The sequence below is a fragment of the Terrapene carolina genome, unplaced genomic scaffold (assembly GCF_002925995.2).
Source record: "Terrapene carolina triunguis isolate 2854851 unplaced genomic scaffold, T_m_triunguis-2.0 Scaffold42, whole genome shotgun sequence".
Classification (NCBI taxonomy): domain Eukaryota; kingdom Metazoa; phylum Chordata; order Testudines; family Emydidae; genus Terrapene; species Terrapene triunguis.
In genome coordinates this window covers 3,418,328-3,439,304 of record NW_020664393.1, presented here as the reverse complement: position 1 = coordinate 3,439,304, position 20,977 = coordinate 3,418,328, and the positions used below count along the sequence as shown (strand labels likewise).

General features: G+C 39.1%; 1 protein-coding gene across 4 annotated transcripts in view; it reads right to left on the bottom strand.

Moving 5' to 3' along the window:
- The window catches only part of FYN (FYN proto-oncogene, Src family tyrosine kinase), a 186,867-nt gene that overhangs the window by 24,484 nt on the left and 141,406 nt on the right, over positions 1–20,977 (bottom strand). For 2 of the 4 annotated variants that reach the window (XM_024216040.2, XM_024216041.2), the window contains 5 exons: positions 18,503–18,601; positions 17,196–17,299; positions 13,127–13,276; positions 8,415–8,579; positions 4,097–4,276 (listed from right to left, as the gene is read on the bottom strand). In XM_024216040.2, coding sequence (XP_024071808.1) covers positions 4,097–4,276; positions 8,415–8,579; positions 13,127–13,276; positions 17,196–17,299; positions 18,503–18,601 — 698 coding nt within the window. Of the gene's footprint in view, positions 1–4,096; positions 4,277–7,811; positions 7,968–8,414; positions 8,580–13,126; positions 13,277–17,195; positions 17,300–18,502; positions 18,602–20,977 lie in introns of all 4 variants that reach the window. The other 2 variants (XM_024216043.2, XM_024216044.2) reach the window with 2 other exon arrangements.

Sequence of the window (20,977 nt, the reverse complement as noted above, 5' to 3'; positions counted from 1 at the left end):
GTGTGTGTGTGTGTGTGTGTGTGTGTGTGTGTGTGTGTGTGTGTGTGTGAGAGAGAGAGAGAGAGAGAGAGAGAGAGAGAGAGAGAGAGAGCGTGCTGGTGGCCGGAGATGAGGTGGGGTGGTGGGCTCTGGTGGGGGAAGGGGACAGGATGGGTGGGGCCTCGGGCAGAAGGGGCAGGCCGGGCGCTAGCCTCCCAGAGCCCCCGGTTCACCTGTGCCAGTTGTTTTAAATTTTCCTGAATGTTACTGACAAAATACATATGTCTAACTTTTCATGTATGTGCTAAAATTCTTTGGAACAACATACCCACTGCTTTGTAAAGACCTGATCTAGCTGAAAACATCCACACAATTCCAAGATAGGACGAATAGTAAGAGGCCAATATGGCTCTCTTAGGAGCTCTTTAGTGACCTGAAAATCAAAAAGGAGTCCCAGAGGCATGGACATGAGCATCCTGGAGATGAATACAATGGCTGCAAATATGGTGTCAACAGGAGAGCTGCTGCTTTCTTGGCCATAGGATGCTGTTCCAGGAGAGAGGACTGTTGGGAAGCGATGGGGTCCACCTGAGAGCACCTGCGCACACTGACTCGGCAACAGAATGAGGAGGGCTTTACATCACGTTCAAAGGGGGCAAGTTGACAAAAGCCCCCAGAAAGGTTTTAAAAAAGGTGAGCATAACAGAGGGCTAAACATTGGGAGAGAAATTGAAACGTCAGTAGGGGTCATCAGAGCAACCCTGAGAAATTGAAGAATTGGTCTGAAATCAAAAAGATGAAATTCAATAAAGACAAATGCAAAGTATTACACTTAAAAAGAAAAAAATATCAAATGCACAAATATAAAATGAGGAATAATTGGCTAGGCAGTAGTACTGCTGAAAAAGATCTGGGGTGTTTTGTGGATAACAAATTGAATGAGAGTCAACAACATCATGCAGTTGTGAAATAGGCTAATATCCTGAGGTGTATTAACAGGAGTGTCATATGTAAAACACAGCAGGTAATTGTCTCACTCTACTAGGCACTAGTGAGGCCTCTGCTGGAGTACTGTCTCCTGTTCTGGGCTTCACATTTTAAGAAAGTTGTGGACAAACTAGAGAATGTCCAGAGGAGAGCAAACATGATAAAAAGTTTAGACCTATGAAGAAAGGTTAAATTTTTTTGGCATGGTTAGTCTTGAGAAAAGAAGTCTGACAGGGGGACCTGATAACAGTTTTCAAACATGTTAAGGGCCGTTACAAACAGGACAGTGATCAGTTGTTCTCTGTGTCCACTGGAGATAAGACAAGAAGTAATCAGCTTAAATTTGCAGCAAGGGAGAGTTAGGTTAGATAGTGGGAAAAACTTTCTAACTATGAGGATAGTTAAGTTCTGGAATAGACTTCCAAGGGAGGTTGTGGAATCCTTGCACTTGAAGTTTTTAAAGAACAGGTTACACAAATACCTGTCAGGGATGCTCTAGGTATACTTGGCCCTGCCTCAGTGTGGGGGGGCCGTACTACATGACCTCTCAAGATCCCTTCCAACTTTACATTTCTATTCTAAGCCATGCAATCCCTGGAAAGTCTCAGATCCTAGTTCAGCCTATTCCAAGAGAAAGGTCAGGCTGCAGCCTAACAGGCCTACAAACCTAGCATTCACAGAGGCTAATTTTCCTTAGAAGATAGAAATCAACAGCACATCTTTTTGAAGTAATATATAATAAGACATTACATTTAAATGACTGAATTATGCACTTGTTGAAGACAAAGTGGGGTTGAACAGAGGAATGACTAGAGGCAGTGGTTAAAGCAGATTGAAACAGGAGAGGGAGCTCACACCGCACCTGCTAAATTGTCTGGGAGTGCTGCTTACTCAAGCTAGGGGAGCAAGTGGGAGTGTGACATAGAGGCCTATTGGTGCCAACTGGCAAAGGGATCACTGTTCTTTACAAGCTACTCCTTTCTCAGGCCTGATAAACTCACTACACCAAATACACTTTCATGGTGTTTATCTATAAAGGGTGGCATGTGAGGTCTCTACTGAGAGCTTGTAAATTATGGATCATGATTGAGTGATAATATGTAGGGGTAATATTTATTGAATAATATAACTATACTGAAAATTATGCCCCTATGGTCTTGGAGTGAAAGTGAGTCATCAAAGAATCATATGTCTCAGTGATGGCCCATTCATGTGGCCCATTCATGTCATCCCTCTCTGGCTGGCCAATAATGTAATGTATTGCTTGGTTTTCTACCTTTGCAACCAACACAGAAAAGTCAATGGAAAACCATCAAAGATAAACTATAAACATTGAAACCACTTGGCAGTGAAAAGGAATGATGAGACACCGAGGGGAATGAATACAGATAAAAAACTGATTCAGTGCATCACAGGGGAAGAAAGACACTCTGAATCCATTCACTGAGGAGATACCTTGATGAGCGGAGGTGCTTCATGAAAGACTGTTAGCCCCATGGACCTAGGACCCAAATGCTGCAGAAGACTGAACTACAGAGTGAGAATCTACTTTATTAGTTATTTACTTTTCCTATTAATAAGTGTAGGCCCTAGTTCATGTTTTATGATTTTGTTTCATATGTAACCGGTTGTTTCCATCACTCACACTTGTGTCTATTTGAATCTCCATTCTCTCAAATAAATTGCCTTTTGTTTTACTATAATTGAACTCAAGTGCTGCATGTGACACAGAATGGTGGGCTAAGGCAAAACTGGTAAACTGGGGTACATTGTTCCATTGGGAACAGAAGTCCTGGGATCTCTCTGTGTATCCAGTGATTAGGGGCTGAATACCCCAGGGGGACACTTTGAAGGGATCCTGGGCAGGGGCAAAGGGCTGGTACAGCCCAGAGGAGAGTGCTTGTGTAGCTGACAGGCTGGTTGTGTTAGGGAGCTGACATCCAGCTGGCACAGGCAAGACTCCCTTGCACTGACGGGATGTGGCAACAAGGTGACTCTCAGCCCTGGGTGCCCCAAGAAGCATATCAGGGAGTTCCCTTTTGCTTTCAGCAGAGTAGGGAGAACCATGCCTCCCTGCTCCCTCACCTTAACCCTGAATAGGGATGGGAAACCGTCTTTGTTTAAAAGCATTTAAGTAAAGAAATTGATTTAATAAATATAGGGAGAGGACAGAAGATTAGGAGTTTCCCCCTGGTTAAATCTTCAACCAAAGCCCCGAACCAAAGGTCCAAAATGGTACAGTCAAAACTGATGGAAAGTCTGAGCCAAAACAGGCTTCATCTTTCAGAAACATTTCTAGAACAGAGAGTTTTTTCAAGAAAAGCACGTGCTTGGCACTGAGCCTTTAATCATAATAACCTGCCAGGAAAATAAAAATCAACTCCAAATAGATTAAAAGAAACCACTAAAAACTGTAAAAAGTATCCTCCATTGTACAATGAAATTCCCTTTAGAACTTGTTCCTTTATTTGGTTCATTTACTTTCCCAAAACAAGTGCATCTTTTGGTCTTCCCCTCAGCACTGGTGCAACATTTGACTGACAAGCTAGCTAAAAGTTTTCCTTAGTTCATTTTACTAGATTGTTACCATAGTTAAGTAGCTAAAAGTGTATGTACATATAATTTACAATGATATATGGAGCAGCCTGAAAATTAAGCTGTCTTCTGAGGGCAGTGTGTCCCCTACAAGGCTCAGCACTGCCACAGGAAAAAAAAAAAAAAATCTCAGACTGACAACATGAACACCGACAAGAGATTCAATATGAACACTCTGGTGCCAGGTAGAGTTAGGATATCCTGAAGCAATATAAAGCATAGTTCAACGGTAGAACTTTTGAAACTCCTGTTATCAAGGAGGATAAGATGATATTTTAACTGGAACACTTATGCTGTACCTGCCTGTTTAATTTTTTTTCAAGCTGTGTGTGACTTGTACAGAAACCATATAAACATTTTCAATTCTTGGGGCCCAATTCAGACCTGGGGTAATAATCTGTGCCTACTTATGCCTAGGACTGAATTTGGCCCAACATTCTTTACACTGTGCACGCACACCCACCCACCCACGGGTGCTTGAACATACAAAAAGACTTGTTACTGATAAGGACCAAGGTCAGAAGCACTGTTTCACCTTTATTCATGTACTCTGTGACAATATAGATGGGCTCTTCAGACACCACAGCATAAAGCTGGACTAGCTTGTCATGCTTTAGCTTCTTCATGATCTGAGCTTCCTCTAGGAAGGATTCTGGGGACATTGTGCCAGGCTTCAGAGTCTTTATTGCCACTTTAGTATTTCCGTTCCATGTACCTACAACCAATCCATAGATATTTTGTTAAGTTAAACATCCTTCTGTCTGGATAAGAAAACTAACATCTAATTTAAGTGAAGAGTAATTTACAAGGACACCAATATTATTTTTATTTTTAAAACTGCTTTACTCTTTTTTGCTCTTTGTCGTTTACATTTCTTCCTATCAATTTAGTCCTTTTTCGTTATGGCAAAGTATTATTTTTCATTACCAATACAGGGACTGATCTCTCCATCCTTACTCAGGCTCTGACATCAGTGCAAGTTTTGCTTGAGTAAGGAATTCAGGATTGAGCTCCTGATGTTGAAATTTACACTTATTTTCCTGCTCATATATGATAGTGTCAGTGATGTCAGTACAGCTTCAGGAATAGGGCTGGCTAGTTCGCTACATACATTGTCAGAAATAGATACCGACAGAAACTAGTCTGTTACACAGAATCCTTGTAATTACAGGAGTCAGCAAGGAAGGAAACAAAGGCAAATGCTTAATTTTTTTTAAACACAGAAATTAGTGGTGCAGGCTCTCCAGACTCGTTCTGCACTGAACACTGACTGTGAAAGTGGCACCATGGGGTTCCATGATCATTGTCTCTCAATAATTTCACATAAAATTTGATCCCTTTATAGAGTTGTTTTTGTGCCTTATTGAACACCACCAAACGACTTAGGTAGACAATTATACTGGGTGAAATTCACTCTGTGTGTGTGGGCAGCAAAAGACCTACATGCTATTTAAGTCCCACTTAAACCTTCAAAATAGGGCAAAAGTAGGTCTGATGTGGTGCTGGTACTTTGTTAGGGGTGAATTTTACCCACAATCAGTAAGTAGCAGTGATCAGTCCAAGTGAGTAGTATGAATAACCCAAAGGCGAAAATGTTTGCACATAGTGTTTGCAGAATTATGACTAAATTAGTAAAAATCAAAGCCTGCTTATGTTCAATTTGAAAAAAAAAAAAAGCGTGTGTGGGGAAAGACTGCTGAGTTTTTTAAATAAATTGTTCTCTCTGACTACTTGAGTAAACTCTTCTTATTAGTAATCCTGGCTCAGCAGAGTAGCACGTCTCAGTTACACCTTAGCTGCACTTGTAATGCAACCCAGATAAGGTAGTGAAATGCAAGCTGGAAAGAACACTGCTGGACTTAGATTTCAGGAAGAATGTTGCAGGGTTGGCAGAAAACATTACCATCTGTAAAACGGAGTACATTTTATATGGAGTCATTGAGAAACAGACAGAACCACACAGTACCATTTACAGAGTCACTTCGCGGAATAACAGCACATTTTAAAATGCCATGAACATGTACACTAAGGATGGAATCCTAGCCCCATGAAAGTCAATGGAAGTTTTGCCATTGATATCAATGAAGCCAGAATTTTATTCCAACTTCATGCAAAATTAATTGCATGTTATCTATTTACTCTTGACTTATTAAACTATCCCAAGACTCATTCTATCAACCTTTAGGATGTGCATGGTTTATGATTCCATTGTAAAAATACTTTATCTTCTGTAAATTTCTCCATTTTTTAAAAATCAAAATAAAAAGGTTGTTTAAAAATCCCTAAAACCTTACTAAAATTTTCATTGAAATAGTTATATATATATTTTTTTTTTACTATGATTCGGTATTTTTATCTGCTATTGAGACCACCACTAGCAGTAACTTCCATTACTGGAGATCTGCTTATGTACAGTATTTTGTCTATAGCTGGCTGGCTACTATTAAAATACATTATTAATAGCAAAACCTGAGTAATTTGTTTTAGTATTTAACCAGCTCTAATTTTATGCTGCTTCAGGGTCTATCATAGATTATTACCACACATTACTTCCTCGTTATTATAGACATATTATTTTTCTTAATTGTGCTTGCATTTCTGTCTGTCTGACAGCTGCATTGTTCAAAACTATGACTACGGTATATTTAAGTACACCTCTACCCCGATACAACGCTGTCCTCGGGAGCCAAAAAATCTTACCACGTTATAGGTGAAACCACATTATATCGAACTTGCTTTGATCCGCCGGAGCGTGCAGACCCGCCCCCCACCCCCGGAGCGCTGCTTTACCGTGTTATATCTGAATTCGTGTTATATCGGGTTGCGTTATATGGGGGTAGAGGTGTACTTGTATTTGGGACACTTTTTATTATATTTGCTGCTCGGGTGACCAGACAGCAAATGTGAAAAATCAGGACAGGGTGTGGGGGGTAATAGGAGCCTATTTAAGAAAAAGACCCAAAAATCGGGACTGTCCGTATAAAATCGGGACATCTGGTCACCCTATTTGCTGCTGAAGTTAATTCTAACTATTTAAATCTATGACATACAGAGCCATTCACTGAGAAGTAGCAGAAGTTTGCAGGAAAGTTTCCCCTTACAAATTTTCCTATTTATTTTCAGTCATAGATTGATGTAAGTTCCTATGGACATTAATGTAAAATACAGATGGTTTCCTTTGTATCATGTGTCATTAGTAATTTTGTTACCCAGAGCATTTAAACAAAGGATCAGATTCACTGGTCCACTCTGGCTGTTTTGCACCATTCCCACAATCAAAGCAGCTGCAAAGTCCCAGTTTAACCAACTAGTTGAGCTGGATTTACAGCTGCTTTGTGTCACTGCAGCAGTACAAAATAGCTAGCCCACACTGGTCCTACTGGCCCATGAGTCTTAGGTAATATCATTGCTAATGATGATGTCGTCTTAACATACTGGAAATATTTTTTATTGATTGTGATAGGGCTGTGTAGAGTATAATTTAGTGCAAAAACTAACTCGCTACTTATAAAATAGCTGTGGTGCTGTATTTTGCTGCTGCTAAGATTTAAAAGTGTACAAATATTTTTTTAAATTATTATTTTATAATCAATAAAAATTGAAGACCAGGTAGAAGGGATTAACTGGGCAAGTGGCAGGAGCAGGGGCACGGCCACTGAATTTACAACTTGCAAAAATCCCTTGGTTTCAAAGCAGCTGTGCAGGTCATGACTTTGTCCTCCCAATCCCCAGATTTCTTTACTCAGGGGTTATGAACTGCAAACTAAACTAGCGAAGTCAACGACTGGGAAAGCTATCTTGGCAAAATCAGCTATCCCCATATTCACGCTTATTTTTAAAACAGGGAAAGTGGCTGTTTTAGGGCCTGATCCTGTAAACACTTCCCTGTGTGAGGAACTTTACACGTGTGTGTGTTTTCAGGGTCAGCTGCTTAATTAACAGTTGTGCTTTACACATTCAGTATTACTTCTATTTCATTATCTTAGTTATTTAGTCATATGAGTAAATTTAAAGCAATTAATAAAATTTAAAGTAATAAATCCCTTATACCAGTAAATGTGAAGGGAAAAAAGTGAACACAATGTTTGACATAGGGTGATCATAACAGTCAGTCCGATCACATCAACAGACATAAGATAATACTTCAAACAATTTGATTGTTTTGCTTAAAAATCTCTATTCAAAAGGTTTATTTCTTTTAAGATGGCCTTAAAAGATCCATCCAAAACAAAACATATTCTCTGCCTTACCACGCCACACTTCAGCGAAACACCCCTGACCAAGCTTCTGTTCCAGAAATAATGAATCACGTGCAACTTCCCATGCATCTTTAGCCAATCCGACGGTTTGTGGAGTATGATTCGAAGCAATCACAGTTAAGTTAAAACACAAACCATCAGCTTTCTCTATAGGAAAGGAAATTAATAAAAATACTTATAATCCAAAATTATGCATGCATTCAGAAAGATGGAAGGTGATTTGTCCTTCAGTGCCATGTTAAGTTTTTGCAAATACTCATATTTGAAACTGAAGGTAGGGAGTTTATGCCAGCTTGCTAAAAGACCCTTTTTATAATTAAGATTAGAACGTGAGCTTTGATGTATTAGAAAGGCTAGGGTAATTTGTCAAAACTGAAACCTTTCAAAATAACATATGATATCAGTTTTCTTTTGCCATAAATTACTTCAGATGTTTGAAACTAAAAATGTTCAAAGTCAAAGACATGTCTAAGACATTTTTCCAAATTAAAAAACAATTTTTTTCCTCTGGCCACTTAACATTTTGACTTCCACCTTCCACCTTGTAATTCCCAAACAGGAAGACTATTTTAAAATAATAGTTTCACTCCATACCCATCCATACTTCCCCAAACTGCCCATTTCCCAGTCTCTTGATCAACTGTAGGGATTCTCGTGGAATTTCCCAGACATCTTTGGTTTTGACAGATAGATCAGTAAGCCTTGGCATTCCTTTATGACAGGGGACTACTAAGCGGCAGCAAAGACCCGCAGCTCTCTCTGACGAAGCAGAAATGCAGCAAACAGCAAAGAGGAAAGAAAAAAGTTTGACACATGAAACAAAAATAGTAAGCATAAAAACAATGCTACTCACAACAGCTGTTAGTAGCATAACAAAGCATCTTTGAAGATTAGAAATTGAACACTGGAACATATTCACTTGAGACAGAACAGGAAATATTTTAGTACCTGCTTCTACACTCTTGAACTGAAGCTGATTGCCAATTGTTTTCTTACTTGAGGTAATGCCCTGGTATACTAACTCAGGATTTGTTCCCAATACTGCAATAATGCATGTTCATAATTAATTGGTGCAGTATAGATTAATATATTTATTTAAAAATACCCAATGGTAACCCATAAGCTGGTTTATTTATATACTTCACGTGAAATTGAATTACAAAAAAATTAGTCAAGAGTGTTTCCGTTTTTCTGAAAACCATTGAATGACAAAAAATTGGCAGGAACTTTATGGCATTGTAGGTTTTTGTATTGCATTCAGCTCTGTGTGATGGCCACCATATTGGCATGCATAACAGGGAAAGAACTGTGAACCTCTAGACCTACAAGCACGAGCTAACAGGCGTATTGGAGCATAAGCTTTTGTGGGTGAATACCCACTTCGGAAGTGGGTATTCACCCACGAAAGCTTATGCTCCAATACGCCTGTTAGTTTATAAGGTGCCACAGGACTCTTTGTTGCTTTTTACAGATCCAGACTAACATGGCTACCCCTCTGATCCTTAAGCATGAGCTGTTATAGCTTCAACTATAGCTCTGTAGACAGAGGCTGTAACAACCCATGTGCTCTGTAGATCAACCTACCCACTGGTAGGTTACATCTGCTCCTTTTTGGACAGATTAACACTACTCCTCATTGTAACCTCACTGAAAACTGACTAGCAGCAGACAGGATTGGAACAGGAATGACTCCAATTCAAACAATTTTAGGCTCCCTATTCTATTATTAATAATCATTATGATTTATATATTGCTGTAAAGGCACATTGCACTTCCCAAAACAGATTGGACAAGAAGGATCCCTGCCCAGATTACATTTACACTTTAACACAGAGACAACAGAACAGGGCAAGGTAGTAGATCACTATTAAACTTAAATTTTCATTCACTTTTGCAACATTCCCTTCTAGGCAGATGAGAAGTTTGTGCACCAGAATGAAATGGGAGGGGTAGAGGCAAAACAAAGCTCTGCCTTCTCAGCTGAAACATCATGGGATAGCAGGAGCTCTCTTTAGGTAGCTGAAGTGGTTTTGCAGAAAACGAAAGGAGAAAGTTTGTACCTCTTTTAGCAAACCATCAAAGACTGCAAATCAGGGAACCTGAGCCAGCAAGTCAGCCTGTTCGTTTGGAAGCACCTCCACTGGGAAGGTTAGAATAATGGCTACTCAATAAGTGTTTCTTTAGATGTTTGGAAGCCTCTGCATGAGCTTGGGTGGCTGCAACAGGGAATTTAGGGATCTCATGGTCTTCTGCTCTCCTTTAATAGAGAGGAACCTGTCAGTGCCAGCATCAAAGACATATTTGCTGCTCCAAGGAAATGGACACCGAATGCCTAAGAATAGACCAGACCCACTTTTTCATGAATAGCCCGTCACTCCGAATGTTATGGCATGGGTGACTGGAATTCAAGTGCCCTGTTAGTGGAAAGTCCGGCTGACTTTAGGCCATCCTGAGTAAGAGCTGGTATTATCTTAGTGCCTTTGATCCCTTAGGTTTATCCATGAAACTCAAGATATTGTACCAGGGATGAGAAGAAATGCCTTGGACCTAAGTATTTATCGTTGTTTAGTGTAAAATCACCTTGAGCATAAGTTATAACCACTCTCTCAGGTAGGCCCATCAAGAAGAAGGAAGAAGAGAAAGCAGGGCAGGGCAGGAATATGGCACACAGAAAACAGAGCATGGATATAACATACAGAAAAAAACCCATGAAAGCTTTTCTTAAAACATGCACTGTTCAAAAATCTTTCATAAAATACATTTGAGTCACTTATTATGAAAAGCTAATACAAGAATTTTCTTAAAAATACATGCTTCTATTTTAAAATATGCCTATTGAAAGGTATGTTGACCTTTTACATAAATATTAGTCAGCGTGTTCAGAGCTTAGGCCTTTAAGTAATAAGTGTTGTATATACAATTTGAAGCTAATCATGGAAGATGAAACAATGCATCTTGCACTGCTGGCTAGAGGAAAAAGATACAATTTCATTAATTATTATGCAATGAAAAGATGTTGAAGGACAGATGAAATATAACCTCCCTCCCAAATGAAGTACTGCAGGAGTCGTCATCTTCACTTTTTTTTTTTTTTGAATCAGCCATTAGTATTTTATATAAATAAAATATGGAGAGTGCTGTATATGTAACACTCAGTGGAAAAATATAGGCAATATAGTATACATAAATGTATACGGAAGTATGAGTACACATTTCAGGTAAATTATTTCTCTCTCTGTCTTTAATGACACTTTCAAGCAGTCAAAAATTAACATGGAGCACTCCTTGCTCCATACTTTGCAGTAACATGCTATATGTCAGCACTTGCTAATGCAGAGTAAATTCAGGCACTAAAATGTGAGAATTAAATTCAGCAGCTCTGTTGGCTTACAAATGTAACTTTGGCAAAAACTTTCACCACAATAAAATATTACCTTTAATAAGCTCTGCATCAATCCCATGTAACATTTTTGGCCAAATCAACTCAGAGTGCTTTAAACTGGTTTCTTCAGTTGCTTGTTAGTACTAGTGACCAATTGGTACAAATTAATGTTGTCAATGTCAAAAGGTTGTGCAGGGTGTGGAATGATTACATGCTTTTTAATTAAAGTGCATGGTGCTGAAACAAGCCAATTAAGAGTAATTTAGAGAAGTATGCGGCTCACTTTTGTGCCTTGTGCCAGCTAGGGGGTGGCCCTTCACAATTATTGCCCATCCTGCCATGCCTGAGGGTCACATTTAATATTGGTGATCACAAACCTTAGGGGAAACAGATTCTCTCTGTATTAAAAGCATGGCATAGCCTGAGAGGGATAGATAATGAGATAGGAGAGCCTTTCACCTTGCTGAATTAAATCCAGTCTAGGAAGGTGGTGCCAGAACGTTGTTACTATTTTACATCTGTCAGATGGCCTGTGTAAAATGAGTTTGTGGTCTCAATCCACTTTCCATTAAAAAGTGGTGACAACACAACGCATCACCACAACAATTAATTAGCAGAGGCATGTTGGTAGTTTTGCATGGGGGTCAAGGACTGAATGGGCATGAAGACTGTACTATTTTCCCACCCCAGCGTTCAGGCAGAGTGGCAGGGTTGTGTGGGGAAGGCTACACTACAGCTGTTCGTGAGCTACCCTGCAGCTAAACAGAGGACTTGTGCCCTAAATACACACAAACATCTAGAGTATGATATTCAAAAGGACTCCATGTTGGCTCCACTCTGCTTCTAAGGCCCCTTTTACCCAAACCATTAGTTTGCAGCAAGCTGGGGAATTAATCTACACCACACTGGCCTGCCAAGGACTAACTGTCCACCTGCACGCTGCTGACATGCATTAACAGCTCATCAGTTCCCTTTGATCTAGTCCTCTTAGAAATGGGACTAGATCAAAGTGCACTAACAAACTTGTTAATGTGCATCAGCCCTGGACAGACAGTTTGCAGCATGTGGGGTGGATTCACATCCCACTTTGCTATGAACTAAATGTTTGTGTAGACAAGCCCTCAGCCAGTGGGAATTTTAACATTGATTTCAATAAGAGAAGAGCTAGGCCAATGCTGAGTACTTCTGAAAAAAAGTGCACCCTTATTAATTTTTTCTACAGAAAGAAAAGTATTTACCTTTAAAAAAACTGAATTGGCATTATGTGCAATAGCAACACTGGTTAAAGCCAATCAGAAAATAAAGCAAAAGTGATGAAATGGGAAGCGGCTAAATTACAAAGGGAGTCAAAACGTCAGATCTGAATGACCCCGTGCTCTTATAGATTCTGAATCAAAATACTGATCTGAATTTTGCTGTTGACCACTAACTCAGTTATGGATATGAATTTTGTTGTTCAAGCTCATCTGTAGTCTAAACCCTGGTAATGGCAAAATTCTTTTTGTTCAGAGAACAAGATGTATCCAGTGCAAATAAGTGAGTTTAAAAAATAATGATTGAAATGCCATGTACCAAGCAGGAATTATTTGGATAATTGTATCACTAGGAAGTTCCCCATAGCCCTGTCCCATAGTCATGCAGTTCACAAAGTACGTAGCTTAGATGAGTGCACAAATGCGCTTTGGGGATTTTAGAAAGTAAAAATAACAGGAGAACAGATGAAATTTCACTGCCTATGTACCTTATGAATGGTGTGTAAAACTGCTTATAAATATTGGGAAAGGGATAATAAAGATGCACTGCAGTGAATGAGTCACTTAATAAAAAGACTCCTTAGGACATCTTACAGAGAGAGGCGAGGTCAACAGCAAACATTTTTGTTTTGCAACAGCTGAGAGAATCAGATATTTATCTGCAAAGTTACCTGAATAATGCTGAACTAGCTGCTGAAGAGTTTCAAACTGTGCCCTAGTTGTGATATAATATCCGCCACTGTCAAGTTTACGAATCTTATAATGTTTGACATGGTCTCCTTTCATATCATCCCAATCACGAATAGACAGGGAATAGGCACCTGTTCAAAGTCAGGAGGAGAAAAAAAAAGTATAAGCAGTCATTTTTAGGCAATTTTAAAAAAAAGTGTCAGTCACTTATTATTAGACAAAAAAGACACTGCACAGAAATAACAAATATTGTACACCTCTACCCCGATATAACGCTGTCCTCAGGAGCCAAAAAATCTTACCGAGTTATAGGTGAAACCGCATTATATCGAACTTGCTTTGATCTGCCAGAGCGCGCAGCCGCCCCCCCTGGAGCGCTGCTTTACCGCGTTCTATCCGAATTTGTGTTATATCGGGTCGCGTTATATCGGGGTAGAGGTGTACTTTAAATAAGAACTGGTGAGCCTAACAAACTTACAGTGAGTGCCATTAATATCTTAGGTCCAGATTATCATTTACACAAAGTCCCCTTTACACTGGTCTAGCAGAAATGAGGGGCCTTTGTGTAAATGAGAATTTATGTCTTAACATTTACTCGTTGAGGTTGTTAAATTTACTTTCTCAATTTTAAGTGTCAGGTTACACTGCAAATACTGTGGTTTAGGTAAATGGCAAAATATGGTAAACATCAAGATTTTCATGGCACCTGCTGGAGATAGTGCTTTTCATCCAGAAGAATCTCAAATTGCTTTTCAAACATTAACAACCAATTAATAAACTTTAAATGCAGCAATCACGTTGTCCACTACTGCAGTGCAGACATCTTGGAGAGAGAAAACATGGCAACATGAAGCAGGAACACAGACATGCAAGAATGATGCCCATTGAACATGTCTCTTCAAATCCACTGTAGGACTCTAGGCATTAGACAGAATGGAAAGCAGACATACAAATCTGTCCTCTCCCTTATCAGAGGTGACAACATATCCTACAGCATGAACCAGTTTTCTGACTAAAAGATTAGTGACTTCAGAACTGAAGGAGCTGAGATGATGCATCTTTATTGAAAGCTTAAAGGAGACTGTGTCCGCACAGAATTGATTCAAGCTCATGAGAACCTGCACTGTCATAAACTCTATTGTTCTGGTGCCATTTTTCCTCCTCATAAATGAAGAGGCAATCAGGAATATGCTGGTGGAAGTTGCCCTTTTTTATAGTTTCAGTCTGCCCAATACATGGGATGGGTCACTACAGCCTCCAGGCTTAATGAATAACAATACTGATTGGCTGTCCATTAGAACTAATTGTACCTTTTGGGACAACCTATAGATTAACTCCTTTCAGCAGTATCACTGGCAAAACGGTGCTTAAAAGCAGCGATGCAACCAGCTTTTCTGCTGGAAAATATCTCCCCAGCTCCAACCTGGAGACAAGTGCAAGGAGGAGTCAGATATAGAATTTAAAAATTCCTTTGGTCATATTGGATTGCAACAGACTTCCTGTGAGCTGTTCACCACAGATCTGAGCTCCAGTGAGCAAGACCCTCATAGGGCACGTCTGCACTGCAAAGAAAAACTTGCGGTGCCGAGTCTCAGAGCCCAGATCAATTGGCTTACCTGAGGGGCTAAAAGTAGCAGTGTAGACATTCCTGCTCAGGCTGGAGCCTGGCCTCAGAGACTCTCACTATCACTGAGTTTTGAGAATGTCAGCATTGCTATTTTTAGCTCTGCAGCCAGAGCTAATTGACTTGGGCTCTGGGACTTGGTACAGCAGGCTTTTCTTTGCAGTGTAGACACACCCCGAGCCTGCTGCAAGAGCTCTCAAACTCCTGTTATTCATCCTTTAGGATTAGGAAAAACACCACCCGGAAAACTGCCTATGTTTATATACATTTGATTCTGTTTTGTAAGAGAAGGAGACATACTCAGGAGGAGAAAAAGATTTTTGTTAGCATGGAGCAAAAATTGCACATTTAGGAGCTTATTTTTCTGAAGAGTTTTCCCTATTGAGATAAATACATCTCTACAAGTTGAGTTCAGAGATTCTTTTTTAAAACAGTTTGGGGGCCAGGGGAATAAACCTGCTCTCAAGCTATGCTTTGTAATGACATTTTTACCTCAGAGTCCTACTCATGCAAGCTTTCCAGGCATAGTTCTTTACCTAGATATTAGGCTTTTGTAAGACTTGCACCACTGGCAACATCTGTATTCTCCTTAGTCACACTCACTATCTATTAGTATTTTAGATTCTTTAGAAAAATGTAAACATAGTCTTAGGCTCCAGTCCTGCAATCGGATCTGTGTGTACAGCCCCTTGTGGAGTCCCATTGACCTCAGATCCAATGGAAGGACTGGAGAATCTTCATGTATTTCATTGTTCAATAACCTACAGTGTACTTACTAACTGGGCAATAAGGCACAAATACACACATAGATGTATGGATAAATATTACATATACACAAGCATACAACATTTATGAACTTTAAAAAAAAACCCAAAACACATAAAACAAACAGCCTGGAGGAGGGGAGAATGATCATACAGACAAGTAGTGATGACATGTCTGGGGAGTCAGGCATTGAAAGGATGAGATGACAGGTTTGATTTATTTATTTTCAAAGTGGGGGGAGTGGGAAAGCTTGACCAAAGAGGGTTAAACTCACTGCTGAAGTCATCAAGCTTAATACTTTTAACGTGATCCTGGCTGATTCATAGATTTTAAGACCAGAAGAGACCATTATGATCATTTTGTCTGACCATTATAACACAGGCCATAGATTTTCAGTGATTCCTACATCAAGTCCATAACTTCTCGTTGAGATAGAGTGCATGAAAGTCTTGATTTAAAGACTCCAAGAGATGGAGAATCCACCACTCCATCTTCCAATATGTTTTATTCTTTGATCTGAATGGCAAGTTGGCTATATTTTCTCTTTCACCATCTTCCCTGAGATACTCCACGGATGAGTCGGGAAATAGCAATGTTGACAATGGACATGAAATTAAATAAAAACACAAAACCCCTCCATTTTCAACAGAGGCCTGTCCTGCTGCTGTAGAAAGCCTCAGCAAAGTCATGCAGCAAAGAAAAGGACGTTGATGTTATAAGCACATCTCTGACGGTTTACCCCCATGTTAAGGTGTTTTTGTTTCTCCTAGAAAGCTCTAAGAGAAAAAACAGATTCAGCTAAAGGAAATAGTGTGGATGTTCTGAAAAACTATCACTCTGCAAACAAGGTAAAATAACTGTTGTTCAGAACTATACATAAATCTACTCCTGAAGGGTAGAAGCATGCTTATAACAGTCAAGTTTTCAAACTGTAGCCTAGGGTGTCATGCTCTCCATATTTTAATCAGGAGTCAGTGACATGGAACGTCTAGAAGCTATACGGCTATAGAGACTATGAAGACTGTGCCTTGACTCTGGTTGCTACGCTACGGGCACTTGTATCTGGCTGCTACACTAAGGGCAAGCTGCAGGGTAATAGCATGGGAAGCTATCCTTTTGAAGCAACAGAATATCAACTCTGACATTCCATTTGGAATTAGGGGCTCTGAAGGAATGATTTGGCACTTGCACCTGAATTATTAAACAGGATGTATCTTATAATGAGAGGTCAGCTTGAAAGATATAAATGGTGCTTCTCTTCTAAGTCCCGTCAACAATCTTAGCTCTACCCACTCATGATGCCAACTCTCCACACAATGCTCCTTCTTTTCACATGCTTCTGAAATACTTGAATTTAAAATTGTTAAAAAATTTCTGTGAAATTAAAATTCTAAAGAGATGAGGAAAGTATGGAGAAATACTACCCCCCAAAAACCCCTTACTTATATCCATATGAGAAGGTGAAATTTGAACATTTTAATTATACAGAAATAAATAATGGTTTTCACTGAATTGAGTTGTAGTGATCACTGCAGTCTGACTAGGTGATATCTTTCTATCTCGGTGTCATTCACAAGAGAATCTTGCTGACTTGTCATAACCATGAGCTACAATTTCTGTCTTACACTTACCATTAATATTCATAGAACTGGCCATCTTACCTTTGGTGGTTTCACTTTCACGGATAAGGAAGGTACCTCGTGGGTTTCCAAATGACAACAGCTGTCTCTCAGCATCTTTTCGGCCAAGTTTGCCAAAGTACCACCTTAAAAACATAAGAGGAGGTAAGAAAAATGCTAGATAGGATGCTCAGTAGGGTCACTCGACTTGCAAAGCTCCAAAATAGTAGATCATTGAAGAAAATTACAGATCCCTCTATTCGGTCCACTGTGGTCCTCATACTTTAGGCTTTACCCTGGAACACAAGTGACAGGTAGTACCATAGAAAGTCTGAAAGAAGTAGCCTCTCTTTGGGTTTGGAAGGGTGATCCACATCCACTTCAAGCCTCTGGTAATTGCTGATATACAGTGCTTGCCAGAATTTAGACCATTGCATATAGTGGATAGAATGAATGAAAAAAAGGTTGAACACATTTTAAAATGTGCTGCCACTGGAAAGAGAGCTGCAATCAGACTAACTTCTGAGTCAACAGTATATTTTACATTTTGTTTTAAATTGCAGTATAACAGTTTATTGACCTGTGGCTTCTTGATTATACACCCATTTTATCAAAGGCCAATTTTTCCTCTTGCACCAGAGCTAAGAAAACTGAATAGAAAGACCAGATACAACCTAAGAGCGTACAATTTTTTCATGATTCTGTAGGTACTTATGCTCTAAATGCCATTGTGCTAGATTAATTTCTTTTTTCTTAGCACCCAATAATTTAAATTTGTTTGAAATCAAGGAACTCATTAAAACAAGGCAATTTCGCAATATAACTTTTGTGCTTGGTGTTTCAAATACTGATTGCTCTAACGGCACAACATGCTGATTATGAAATAAATACAGGTCTAAAATGAAGTTCATTGGTTCTTAAAGTGTCAGTCCACAGAGGCTATAGACCCAGCAAACCATGCTTTATTGCCTGCTGTAGACTCTGTGGGCCATCATCCCACATTAAAAATTATGGTTGATACAATCGGCCCTGTTTTATGTAAATTACTTGTTCCTGGGGCACTGGCAAGTTAGTTTGGGCAACTCTGGTCTGAAGCAAGAAACTGGTTAGAACAACAGAACAAGGTCTGCTTCATTTGCTGTGATTTCTTCCTTTTTGTTTTGACATTGAAAAATGGCTGAGTTTGTGCTCCCTTTGTTACTAATTACCTAATTATTTATCAGTGCAGCTGAAAACTGAAATAAAAATGATGTAAGTCTCTTGAAAATCACTACAATCAATCAACTCAAATTCTTAAATCTCCTTCAATTACAGTGTTAATATCTCTTTAAAATGAAAAGGAAACATACTCCTCTGCTTGGATGGAGTCGACTGGAGCCACATAATTACTGGGAATGTAACCAGTTTCTCCTGTTGTCAAGGAACGTGCCTCCCACCAGTCTCCTTCACTGAAGAAATAGAGGTGAGAAAGTCAGAGTGAAAAATACAGTTGCAAAGAAAATTATTTGACTGTTAAAGCATGAAGCTGTAGGTAATGCTAAGAATTAATAACAACTCACACTTTTATCATATAGGCATTTTGGAGAGAGAGAATGTGGTACCATTCTAAGCCAAATTAAGACACTTACCCCTATGCACCTATTTACATTTTTTTTAAATTAGTGTTCAGAAGTATAGTTTTTCAAATTCAGCACAGTGGTATAAATGGCTGTTTATTTCCACTCCAATCACCCTCAGTAAGGGCGGAGTTTGACTTGGAGTGTGGAATAATTGGTGTGGGGCCAATTTTCAAATATAGGCTCTTGTGAGGGCCCTGAAACAAAATATCAGATCCAAACTTTTGGGAAAGTTTGAGTCGCGTCCATCTCTAACCTTAATAGGAACATCCACACCTTAAGTGGGATGCATCTGATGGATACTCAAGAATGTAACAAGGCCATTTACTTGCCTTGTTACCCAATCTGCAGCTTGGGATAGCCTCTGAAAATTGAGCTCTGTGTTGCTTCTCCTAGTCACCAACAAAGCTATTTTAAATTATAAATGAGTTGGCTACATTTTCAAATCATTGTGCAAGCCACTTCTCCCAAACCGTTCAAAAGAAAGAAAAACAGGGCCATCTCAGTGCAGTGCCCCCTCTCACACAACTTCAGTTTATATCAATAATAGGCAGATGTATAGAATGAAGATAAGAGATGGCCCTTAGAAGAAAATCTGCTGTAATGAAATGCAATAGCTTTAGAAAATGTTTATTTCTCAGCTTTTTACAGGATGGGATGATTCATGGTTTAGTGGTCTGAACACAACATTGGGATCCAGATACTCCTGACTTCTAATTCCATCTCGAACAAAGGCTACCTCTACCCTGCGCCAGAGTGTGGACTACAGGGGATTGAATCGCAGAGCTCACCAAAGCACTGTAATTGTCCTGTGTGGACACTGCTGGTTCGATCTAAAAGGTACCTAGTTTGCATTAAAATGGCCCTCTTTCAAATAGGACGATGTTATCACAAAGTAGGTATCTTTTCGTTAGCATCAGCAATGTCCACTCAGGGCAGTTAGATCTCAACACTTTGGTGCACTCTACAATTCTCATTCCTGTAGTCCACACTCTGGCACAGTGTAGCCAAGCTAAAGATTTCTCTTTGTGGCTTTGGACAGTTTATAAACTCTGTCTCTATTTCCAAATTTGTAAAATGGAGATTTAATTAAATTATACAGAATCAACAACTGTGAACTAAAAACCTTAAAGCTTCCAATAAGCAAACAGGAACTACAGAAATCAAATATGGGCAATGCTGTTTTGAACAAGCATTTAAATTATATGAAGATGAACTATTTTAAAACTATTTCTCTGTGAACTAGTTTCTGAGAGAACTTGTAAAATGCTTCATAAGACAGCTCAGAAAACAGCTGAACTTAGTCAAACAGGAGATGTTCTTTTTCATCTTTTGAGCTATTAATTTGTAATCCTAAAAAAAAAAATCCATATTCTGTTATTCATTTTATGAGTGTGATTCCCGCCCCCCGTCTGTTTTCAGTAGGTTGCAGGCAATCTCATCCATAACACAATCTTTATTCTAGAAATTTTGGTTAACACTATCTAACTTGGGTACCTAAAATAATGCACCTAAATAGAAGTACCTGGTTTTCAGGAGTTGTTGAGCACACACAGATATCACTGACTTCATAGAAGCTGTGGATGTTCAGCAACTCTGAAAATTGGGCCACTTCTGTTTATGTGCCTAACTTTAGGCAGTCAAAGTTTGAAAATCTTGTCCTGTGTCTCCATATAAAATATTTTTGGGAGATGACAAAAAGCTTTTATTAATAAATACAATTAAAATCCTCTATGAAATCGTTGTTTCTATTATTGCACAACAGAGATGTATTAGTTATTTTTTATTTCCAATGTATTATTGCACGTAAATTCCACTAGATGGAGGTATTTTATCGTATCCATAAATATTACATACTGTATGTCATAAAATGTTCCAAAAGAGAAAAACATAAATCTTTCTCAATGTGCTGGTGAGGAGGGGAATTAAATTACATTTTATCTCAACCTACATCAAATCCAACATTAATTTTAGGGATCCATGAAATAGCTCAGATAAAGTTTATTACTGATCTGAACTTTCACCCAGAAGATTAACCAAACCTGAACCTCTTTTAGATTGAGAAAGAAATCTGTTCAATTGAAAACAAAACCAACTCATTTTTGTGCACCTGTGTGCTTCATGATTCCAAGCAGCAGCAGAAGAGCACAAAAGAGGCTTATCTTGCATTATATCCAGCCTGAACAGGAACATAACAAAAGTATGAAT